This window comes from Aplidium turbinatum, chromosome 9 (genome assembly GCF_918807975.1).
Source record: "Aplidium turbinatum chromosome 9, kaAplTurb1.1, whole genome shotgun sequence".
NCBI classification, from domain to species: domain Eukaryota; kingdom Metazoa; phylum Chordata; class Ascidiacea; order Aplousobranchia; family Polyclinidae; genus Aplidium; species Aplidium turbinatum.
Window position 1 is genome coordinate 17,229,965 of NC_137480.1, and position 11,483 is coordinate 17,241,447.

Consider the following 11,483-nt stretch of genomic DNA (forward strand, 5'->3'; position numbering starts at 1 on the left):
TACCTGCTCTTTATTCATAGCTATTGTTAGCCTGAACTTGGTTGAAATACTTCCGTTTTGTGAGACCCTGGTTAAATAAGCGCTGACGCTGACGCTGTCAATTACTTTGAGAGCTGACGCAGTAGGCTACTTCACGCCGTAAAGTTTTTAGGCAATTCGCGCTGACGCCGTCAATTTATTTCATCGACGCGTAGGCTACAACACTGATGATTTGTACCGTAAGATGGGGTGGATAGGAACAATTTGGAGGTATTTTGTAATGCTGTTTTGAAATTACCGACTTAACCAATACCACAATAGTTCCAAAATGTGTACATCAACACTAGGTATACGTGTAACAACCAGATTAGTTGGAAAGTAACTACGTTTAGAAAGCAGAAACAAATAAGTGATGTTCCTATTCACCCCACACTTCGGGGTGAAAAGGAACGCTTTTGCTTTTTAAGTATTTGTTCCTATAAAACCCAACTGATGTTGCTAAAAGAAACATGCTTCGACTTGTGGCTAATAATCTACAATATGACAAACGCATGTGGGAGTTGTGGAGCAACTAATGCACACATAATTGCATTTAAACGAAGTTTTATTGTTACTCAAGAAATAAGTCCATGCAGTCAATCAATCAATATCAGAGTTCAAAATCCCCAAACGGAATCGAGTTCTGGTACAGCGAATATGCCCCTTTTCCTGACCAGTGGAGGTGCAATTTTCCTTTTGAGATCTGAAAAAGGATAAACGAAGATGTCTTCGTCTTTCGGCCACTTCCAATGGAAGCCGCTTTTTACCATAGATTTAATTAAGCAGCCTTCGCTTTCCACAGCTATGATCTGGCCAGGAAAAACCTCCCCTTCATAATTAAAAATTACATAATCTCCTGCCGCATTTATCTCAACAATATGATCCTCCTCAAAATCGTCCACTTCTGTTGATTCGATGTTAATACAAGTTTGTGCCGGTGACACACCTTGATCAGAACATGAAGGAACATCGGCCGTTCCTACACTTCTTCCGGGTTCCACAGTTAGCCGTTTCCGTTTTTGAGCTTTGTGTTGCGCATTAGCTTTGTAACGCATTCCTTCCAATACTGAAATTAAGGTATCATCCACTGCAGAAAACGAATCTCCATCATTTGGTTCGGTACCGGTACTGCGATGTGGAAGTGAGGAAAGAGCCCTGTCTTCATTTAAAGGATAAATTCCACACTTTTCAAAACCAAATTCAGATTTGACGCAGCATTGTTATACACATCGTTGTGCAACGTATTTAGGAGGGAAGGGAATGAATCTTTAGAAAGGCCAGCCGAACCTTTGCAGTTGCGCTTTTCTTTCTCCAGTATTTTCCTCCAGGAACGTTTAAGAGGCCGAAAAAAGGAAACATCAAGAGGTTGGAGGATGTGGGTGGAGTTTGGTGGCAAGAATGCAAACGCAATGTAGTTTTCCTCGCACTGTTTTATGACTTCAGCAGACAAGTGAGAACTTAAGTTGTCTCCGATCATTATTTTTTTCCCTTCCAGATTTTTCAGATACGGAAGCGCAATGCTCACAAACCAGTCCTCAAACGTTTGCATTTCGAACCATCCTGAACTAGAGCGATTATATCGAGCACCGGATGGCCCTCCAACTGTCCACGATTCATACAAATGAACTGCTTTGTAGCAAACGTATGGCGGAAGCAAAGTGCCGTCTGCACAGCCAGCGTACATTATCGATATTGATGATTTGCTATGATCCATGATTCTTTCTGGATATTTGATGCCTCGCTTAGTGATGACCTTTTTTCTCCCTGGGTCATTGCTTAAGTTGGTCTCATCGTAATTCACGATGTTGGCTGGTGGAATGCCAGCAATCGACACTGCAAGATTAGAAAAATATGTCTTGACAATGGCAGGCGACAACGATGCTCTTGAAGGCTTTATGTTTTGACAAATCCGATAAGACACAATCTCACGATTTCTTTTAACAAATGAATCGGCCCAATCTTTGCTTGGCAAATTGTTTTTGAAACGTGGAATAGAAACACCACGTCTGTCTAGATGTCCTTTTACCATGAATCTGATGTCGAAGTTGTCCAAAGGAAAGCCCCATGTAGCACACGTAGCTACTCTTTGTGCCATATATGTCTCCAACTCTTGATCTAAGGCAGTTTGCCCCCCTTGAGTCTTCATTTTGGGATTGTTGGCTCTTCTGCAAAGGACTGCAATCGGAATCCCATATCTTTTTGAGCATGAGCGAAAGGACATTCCACGACGGTGATCTGCCAGAGCTTGATTGATTGCTTCTGGAGTATGTTTCTTGTATGTTTTTCCTCGAGGATCCGATTTATATGTTCGTGGCATGTTCTTTTGGCGTGTTCCTATTCTCCCCGAAAATTTCGAAAATTTGTCTGAAAAAAATGAAATCCATGAGCACAAAATTTTGTTAGGATTTTAATTGAAAATTACCATGAAGCGTAAACTACTTACTATGGCCGAGGTCTTTGGCAATATGAAAGTTCTCCACCTCTGCTCAACGTCGTCAGGGAATAGAAGTTTTTCACGGTTGCAAAAAACACTCCAAAAACTTTCAAGAAAAAATCTCTGCTCAGCAGTAAGTCTGTCGAAGTACAGATCAAACACTTATGCTATTCTACACTCTATATAATGCCTAACCAAAATAACATGCGAGCCTGCAAAAATATATAAACAGATATAAGGAAATATGCAAAATATTCTAAGTCTATAATTTGTTCCTATTCACCCCTATGTTCCTATTCCCCCCGTTTTACGGTATGTCAACAATAACACTAAACATGCACAAACAGCAGTCTCCCCGAAAGTTTAGTTATTTTTTAAATAAAGAAACTTTAAAATCAAGTTACACTAGTTCGACTTATGATGTGTGAGCTTGAGCAACGCAATTTAAGGAAAGCTCTTCTTTTAGCGGCACCTATTAGTGATGAAATAATTTAAAGATCACAATAACAATCGGAATCTCTGTCAATCTTGGTGATGGGGATGGGCCTGCACCAACAGTTCAAAGCCTTTACAAGTATTATGCAAAACTGCCAGGATTAAGCTCTTAAAGAAGCTTTCTCACTCAGAAGATAAAAATTCCTAAATCAAAAAAGCATACGAATTTCTTCACGATTCTGACTGCTATTCAGTGCAGCAAATCGGCCTTCATTCAAATTTAAAGCTTGCATGTTGACATGACTTGTGTAGCCTACAGCAGGGGTGGTCAAGAAGTTTCTTTGAATAATTTAAGAGGCACATAACCTTTTCAAGGGCCCAAGAACTTGTACAAACCACCGTTGGGGACGTGGCGTAGGCTACTGCATATGATTAGCACTGAGCAGTGTTGTGCGCGTCAATGAAAAAAATTGACGGCGTCAGCGCGAATTGCCTAAAAACTTTAGGCCTACGGCGTAAAGAAATAATAACTGAAATTGATAACTTTATTTGACAAATTTAAAATTTTTTTGATCGCTTTTCTTGTGGCGTAGGCTACTGCATATGATGAGCACTGAGCAGTGTTGTGCGCGTCAATGAAAAAAATTGACGGCGTCAGCGCGAATTGCCTAAAAACTTTAGGCCTACGGCGTAAAGAAATAATAACTGAAATTGATAACTTTATTTGACAAATTTAAAATTTTTTTGATCGCTTTTTGTGCATTTTCAAGCCCAATAATGATGTTCTTTTTTTGTCAAGAAGCAAATCTTGCATTTGACCAAATTGAAACTTGATTTCTCCAAAAGTTTGAGTGACAAGTTTTGGTTTAAAAGTATAGTTAGCCTACGTTTTTAATAATTTTTTCCTTCATTACCGAATGATTTAAAAAAAAATATTTCGTGAAATCTTTCCGTTGCTGAAACTATGTGTTTCCAATGCCACCGGCAGGCCTAAGATTAATAAAAATGAGCGAGTGAAGCAAAATGTTTAGCTTATATAATTTTTCTGGATTTGAGGGAGGGGGCCCGTGAATAAGTGACCCTTCTCCTGAATATCTTTGGCCCATTAACCTCAATAGAGACATTTGCTTTGAAAACGTGATAGTTAACCTTTGAAAAAGCGAATAGCCTAATCCACACAAGTAGGCTATAAAAAAATCACTGGAACAGTTGTTTGTTCATTTGGGAGTAGGCGATTATCATTTTGACTCGATATTATGTTGCATTGAAGGCATTCAACATTTAGAAAAGAAAAAATAATAATATACGCAATAAAGAAATTGCGACTAGGCTAAAAAGGACCGGTGATAATCTATATCAGGGTTACTCAACTAATGTTAACAAAGGTCCATGTTTGACAAGTTGAATATTTTTAACGGTCCGGTAACTAAGTTTTTTCACACGCAACCACGAAAGTAAAACTAAGTTATCTGTATCAAACCACTTTTTCAGGTAGGCTAGCCTAAAATGTAACTCGAATTGGATTTCTGAGAAAGTGTTGGGGAGTCTCCGAGTCTGGGAGTCGAAACCCCCAGCAACTAGGATAATCACAGTAAAACTTGCTTCCTCTCAGTAGAAATCTTTTAAAAAGCTCTGAAACGTGGCAATGAGGTTATTCTTTCAAAAGCTCAAGGTCCACCATCAACACCCAGAAGGTCCGGATTCGGACCGCGGTCCGCCAGTTGAATACCGGTAGCCCTGATCTATATTCTGCAGTGCAAGACAGTTTTTTTCTCATTTAGTTCAAACGTGATTCATATACAACAACTACTTTTTCACATGAAGAAGAAACACCACAAAACTGCTCAACGCCCCACCAAAACCCAAACTTGTTATGATGTTACGTTTGCATGAGCACAAAAATGCAGACTTCGGTTCGTGACGTGTGAGCTGCCAGTATCATTCAATGCAGCTGAAATCGCGGAAATGCGCGCTGCAAGATCTGGTTTTCTACGAGGAATATGTAAGGTAAGGGTAGTCTCATGCAGCTTGTGATGTTGTAATTGGTTATGAAAACACCACTCTGGCTAAAGTCATGCAGCGAAGCTTTTGTTTTGACGTCAGCTGTTGTTTGCAGCAATGATTAGAGGATATGCTATAACATGCAGACAAAGCGTGACTGCTTGCGGCTGTTTGAATAACCACTATAAGATGAACAACAAAGCAAAAGTGTGTTGAACTGACAATTGTAGGCATTAGACATTGCAGAAAGACAAGGCAAACCAAAACGAGCGTATCTCAGGCAGCAATGTTGTCTTTTTTATCAGTTTAACGTCCCCCGACGTATGTAGAAAAAAAGACGTTTGCCGTTTGGGCGAAGTAAGCTGCACCCAATATGCAATCAAAGAGGTATAAAACTAAAATTATCGAACTTTGACCATAGGCATTACGCAAGGCACAGGCGAGCCTACTCTATGGAAATTGCCGCAGTGAGACCTTTATCTGTTTAATTATTTTAGTGATGTTCTGTAATCGTAGTCCTAACATCGCCTCAACTTACTGAAGAGTGAAAAAAAACTTTTCGTGTAAGCAAATCTTTCCTGTGTCACCATTGACCTTTCTATTTATAACAATTAAAGCTCAGCAGATTTTATGCATTGTTTGTTTCTATGAAATAATTTGTTCCACAATAAGTGATGTTCTCATAATGATTGACAATTCACAATAAAAAAAATTGTTCGATTTGTGCCAGCATGCAGTTTTTCAGTTAAATCAGTGTAGTCACGCTCGGTGGTTAGGCGGTTTAGCAAACAGTTATCGTAATTAGTTGCTGTGAAGTCGACCTAACCCAAACTTAGACAGCCTTGAATGAAAAAAATTAACAAAACGTTCCAAAAATAGCACAAAATTTTTCGATAAAAGTTGGGTAATGCATAGTTTGCCATCTGGAATGTTTTACTTTACAGTATATTGGTCTTCAGTCTTGCTTTCCTTTATTTCTGACGATCAAAGCGATAAGAAAAGATTCATGATATTGCAAGCATTTAAAAGTTGCTTACTAATTGGACGTTTAGGCCTAATGATCAGGCATTTAGGAAGAAAACGTTTCACTTTGTCAATTCCTTTTTTCCAGTTGATGGCTAATAATTAGGTCTTTGTAAGCTCGTAGCCTAAGCCCTAAGTAAAGTACATGTGGCGTGCAGATGACCGAATATAGTTTATTTTTGCCGCTTATTTATAAATAGTTGAAATGCATTTGCAGCTTATCACTTCATTGGGTTGCAGGTTTTGTTTTTGCAGTAAAATGTCGAAACGTAGCAGTTTCATATCAAAACACATCCAAGCTTCTCATTTTTATGGACTCTCATTGGCTTTTGTTGCTGGATTATTTCTAGCCCTGGGGGGGTTATTCTCCAATTTTCTTGTGGGAACCAGATCACAAGCTGTACTCGTTCAATTCATTTTAACTTTTATGGGAAGTCTTCCTTTTCTCACGATGAAATCAGAAGATGTGTTTGATGTTCGCAAGCGAGTTATGGTTCAAGTAATGGCCTTTGCCGTATCATCTTTTGTTGGAACCTTGACGTTTTACATGTCATTCAAGTACCTGCCGATGGGTGATGTGTTTGCTATCTACAACACTTTTATTGTTATCACCCAAGTGCTAAGTTGTATTTTTCTGAAAGGTTAGTCAACTTTTACTCTGCATTATAAATGTACAATTATAGCAGTAGGCTAGCCTATATCGACTTCTTACTTTTGCGTTAACACAATAATTGTCAACACAAAGTAAATACATTATGGTGCACCATGGCCACCACCTGAAGATGCGGCCTGATTTGTCACATTTTGCATATTTTGATTACAGCTACTGCTGGTGTTTGACTGAAATTTTCTGAGATGTTTTTACTTTTTGCTGTCTCCTAATGATATAAAAGCTCTTTGTTGCCTTGGGGAAGCAGTAGCAAATGAGAAAAAGTAAGTTGAAAAACGCTGAATCAGACTGTTATTGAACAGTCTGACTAAAATCTTCGAAATCAAATTTTCTTTGTTTTTCAACATCTGAGGAAGTTAAAACCTATTGTGTCATTTGGGGAAAACAGTAAAGAAAGCGTAAAAATATAATTTTTAGAAAAATTTATTTAAACATTTGCCCAAAGTTAGCAAAATCTGGAAATTTCAGCAAAATGTGACAAATCAGGCCGTATCTTTAGGTAGCCATGGTTGCACCCAATAATACTGTAGCCTAATTAGAAGGGTAGCGAAAAAACAAGTATTAGTTGCGGTCGCAACGGAATTTACCAAATGTGGTTGTTCAAATAAGGCGCTATTTCCCTGCTTTTCTTCAACACTCCATGTGACGCCGAGTATGACGTATGTCTACTTACAGCAATTAGCTCACCGCAACGTGACGTCACGAGAACTCTCGTCACGACAGGATATGACATGACACGGGACATGCTGTCATGACTGCAGCAATGACAACAAAGCTACAGCTGGGTTCAGGGCCTCTGAGAGAAATTTTCACTAGGGGTACGAAGAGTCTTTGCGGGCCCCCTCTCATTCCGGGCCCCCTCTGTCATGGGCAAAACGCATGATGTCCTTAGGCGTAGCCTATTGCACACCATATAACATTTTACTGCAGAATTTGATACCTGTGCGCAATAATAGCATCATGCTGCAATAAAACTATTATTTAGTGTTTTGAGTTGTGCATATCATGTGATCTGTTCCTCGCCAATTTGTGTGTCTTGCATTGAATTCGTGCGTCAGTTGTTGATGGTGCTGTTGAGAGGTGTCGCTTGTACAGTTTTAATGTAAAATTTTCAAATTTATTTATTTCTTATAGATGTAGTCTATAATTATTCCTGATGAGGACACTATGTGGTGTCGAAAAAGTTGGATTTAGTAGTTTGTTTCTTGTTTTTTTTGTGTGATAATATAAAACATGTTAAATCCGTTAAGGTTACTGAGTGAGTGTTACATGTATCTGGTACAAGCCAAGCTCTCTACCAAGGCTCAAACATAATATCTTGTTAAAACATAATCAAATTAATCATCTGACGAATAACCTTTCGTCATTAACTTTTGCATTCACCACATGCCTAGCAGAGGTGAACAAAGCCACTTTTTTTACTCCGGGTCCGCTCCTGCTCCGAAAGTATTGGCTCTGGCTCCTGCTCCAACTCCTAAATTCATTTTGAAGTGAACTACCTGTTTTAAATAGTTTTGCCCGAGATTTTCTCAAACCTGCTTTTGCTACACTGTGCCCCCCCTCCCCCCCCCGGACAGGAGAATAACCAACTTTTATGATTTAATTTAGGGTGCTTTTAACCGAACATTTTTGCACGTAAAGCATTAAATCACCACTTTGGGCCCCTAATTTGCTCGCAATGCACTCAATTACCTTTTCGGGCCCTTTGCTACATTACGGGTCCCCCAGGGCTAAAGAATAACAACTTTTAAGCTTGAATTTAGTCGTTTAGGATGGTTTTAACCAAACATTTTTGCACGCAAATTATAAAATCACAATGTCGGGCCCCCCAACAAACACAGGCCTGGGCCCCCAAGGGTACGCCGTACCCTCCGTACCCCCTTCTCATAGGCCTTGGCTGGGTTCCATGTAATAGTGCGATTTGCGAGTGGTAGGTGGTACACATATTGCATTTGCATTGAAATGCTGTAAATTATCAACTTTATTAGGAGTCGCGCTCTCAATAGGCTACCTGTATTTTTGCAAGTTTATACGGTGAAACGTAATTACAGTTCAGAGTTTAAATCCCCTTTACTGCATTGTGAAGTAAGGTTGGTCACAAAACCAAACCTTTGAAAAGGCTATTAACATTGAAAAAAAGTCGTGGTTTTTCCAACACAAAAAAAATCAAACTTGCTCTGTAAATTTCTGGGTCCATCATTTCTTTTGAAATTATGCTATTTATGAAATTATGCTATTGAATAAGCTGAAGATGCTATTACTATAGCGAAATCGATTCTTAACTTAATAAATTACACTAAGAGGTTAGATTGTTGTGCAAATGCCAGCATTTGATGAATGCAAAATAGCAGTACCATCTTTGTGAGATTTGCTTGAAAAACTGAAAGAACCTAATTTATCTATTTAAGGAAAAAAGCACCAATGTTTTTACATTGAAATCAAAAAATGAAGCGTTCGTTAAAAAAATTAAACATCTGGAAAAAAGATTTTGACATTAAGTTAATTCATTTGAATTATTCTCATCTACTGAAGAGTTTTTGAGTAACAATGATGTAGAACCAAATGTTATTAAGCCTGTGGTTATCGATGATTAATCAAATCTGTTGAAGCAGTTTTAGAAGTATTTTCTTCCAGAATTAGACAATGGCGAATTAGATTGGATCCAAAACCCATTTGCAATACAAAAACAAATCACCGAGCACCTCTCTCCCAAATCTTGCGGCTTGAATTTTCCGAAAAAAAAAAAAAACTTCACCCTATTTGGCTCGTAAGAGCAGAATATCTATAATTATCTCACTCATCAGCAACCGCACTCCTGCCGTTTGTTGTCTCCACGTATTTGCGAGTCGACGTTTTCAAAGTTGAAGCCAATCGCAGGAAAATACCGTTCCAGACTAAACAACATTGAAACCATTTTGAAACCAGCAGAGTGAAACATTGAGCAACTGCTGTAGGCTACTTGCTATGTAGCAGAATGCAGTCACACTGAATAAATGTGTTTTGTTTCCAATAGGCTACGTGTAAAGTAGCAGGTTTCAAGTACGAGTAGCTTGTTTTACTGTAGTTTCGTTCGAATTAAGCGTTTAACTATCACAAATGTGTATTTCGCACTGTTTATCATTTTAATTGTAAAGGGTCGCGAAAGATTTTGGGAAATAAAAAGGGGTAGCAAGCAAAAAATTTGGGACTCCCTGGTCTAAACAATAGATCTGTTTGAAATCAAATTATTTGAAAATCATTCGCTTTGAATCAAAATTCTTCAGATTGTTTAGGTATTTAAAAAAATTCTTAGTGAAGATTTTCGTCTCAATTCGTTTCGAATTTCATTCTATTTCGTTTCGTTATGCATTCGAAACGAAACGCACAAAGATCTTAGAATGCCGAAACCCGAAAGCACCAAAAATTTCGAACATTTTGAAGGATTAACATCAAATATATATAGCAAGAAACGTGTCATGTTTTTGAACGGGAACTAAAGTATGCTGTCGCTTATAGGGAAAACAGGCTTATATGATACAATATTAGTAGCTTATATGAAAAATGTACGGTACTCGTACATTACTTACTTTATGAAAATTATTATATATATTTTATTTTCAGAAACCTGTCAAGTTAGTAATATCATATTTACAATCCTTTCTATGGCTGGAGTGGTGGCCGTAGCTCAACCTGATTTTATATTTTCGTCTTCCAGTGATGTTGGACACTCTTTGCCAAACCGACTGTATGGAATTTTATTTGTTTTAGCTTCCAGTTTTGCAACTGCTTTCACATTTCTCATTTCAAGAATGATAGGCTACAACGCTAGTAGTGTTTTGGTTATGTCATACAGAGGCTTGTTTGGGTCGCTCTTTGTGGCAATTTTCATGGCTTATGTCGATGGTGGATATAATTTGCCATGCAAAATGGACTGTCTTTATTTATGTCTGAGCGGAGGATTCGGATACACGAGTCTTTTACTCAGACACATGGCTTTGCAAGTTGAACAGGCCGGCCCAGTGGCTGTTGCCTTCACTAGTCAAATTGGTTTTGCATTTTTATTTGATTATTTTATTTTAAACTACGTAGTGAACTTAACTTGTATACTGGGAGCCGTAGCTATATTTATCAGTGCTATAGGAACCATAATGAAAAAGTATTTTGGAAAAGTATCAATCACAAGGCGATGCAGACAATAGAGACCTGCTTTAAACATTCTTTCCACTATCTATGTTTTGCTATTGTTCTTAATGGTGCATGCGATGCACATTGCACACACGAACAAAATACTACCAAATTCCATTTTTAATGCTTTAGTTTTTCTCATATACGTGAAAAGATTATTATCAACAAGTTTGTGATAAGAAATCACCAAGATTCGTTTGTGTAGGCTATTTTATGTCAGTCTCGTCATGCGGCTTGTGTTGCATAACATTCAATAACGGTTTTTTTGAATGTCTCAGTATAACATCGTGAATAAAAGTAAAAATTAACTATCTTAATTTCAAGTCCTTAATCTAAAATTAAAATATCTTCCATGGTCTGAAAACTTATAAAGATTTTTATGATGTATTTTAAAAGTGAAATAGTTCCAACTTCCGATCAACAATGTAGGTATTCGAATATTTCATTTTCTTTTCCTCACAAAAGTTTTTGTCTTGGTTTTGATTTTATGGAAAAGAAATTGTGCGTACCTAAAACGTTCAGCGTCTTGGTTCTACGGCAGTGGCGGCTCGTGAGTCTTAGTCATTTGTAATGGAGGAGCTGCCATGTTGATAGACCCATAACAGTACTCCAATACAGTCTATAGCTCTCTAAGTAAACACCCATACTATTAAAAGCTCACAAATCTCAGTAACTAACTTACATCACCTCCTAATTGACATAAGTTAAATACATTCTGCGTTATAAGTCTACCCAGTA

At 38.0% G+C, this 11,483-nt stretch overlaps 1 protein-coding gene and 1 pseudogene across 1 annotated transcript; one reads left to right on the plus strand and one right to left on the minus strand.

Annotated features, from left to right (window-relative positions):
* LOC145776957 (uncharacterized) overlaps nt 1-2,200 on the minus strand; it is an 868,661-nt pseudogene extending 866,461 nt beyond the window's left edge.
* A 3,961-nt stretch (nt 2,201-6,161) lies between these two features.
* LOC145777526 (solute carrier family 35 member G1-like) lies at nt 6,162-11,176 on the plus strand. Its single transcript, XM_082588928.1, has 2 exons — nt 6,162-6,552; nt 10,182-11,176. Exons 1-2 carry the CDS (start codon nt 6,171-6,173, stop codon nt 10,757-10,759), a joined length of 960 nt encoding a protein of 319 aa, XP_082445054.1. The 5' UTR covers nt 6,162-6,170; the 3' UTR covers nt 10,760-11,176.
* The last annotated feature ends 307 nt before the right edge of the window (nt 11,177-11,483 follow it).

Coding starts and splice junctions, on each gene's coding strand:
- LOC145777526 (XM_082588928.1), top strand. CDS start 6,171: ATGTCGAAACGTAGCAGTTTCATATCAAAACACATCCAAGCTTCTCAT. Junction 6,553..10,181: donor AAGTTGTATTTTTCTGAAAG/GTTAGTCAACTT, acceptor TTTTATTTTCAG/AAACCTGTCAAGTTAGTAAT.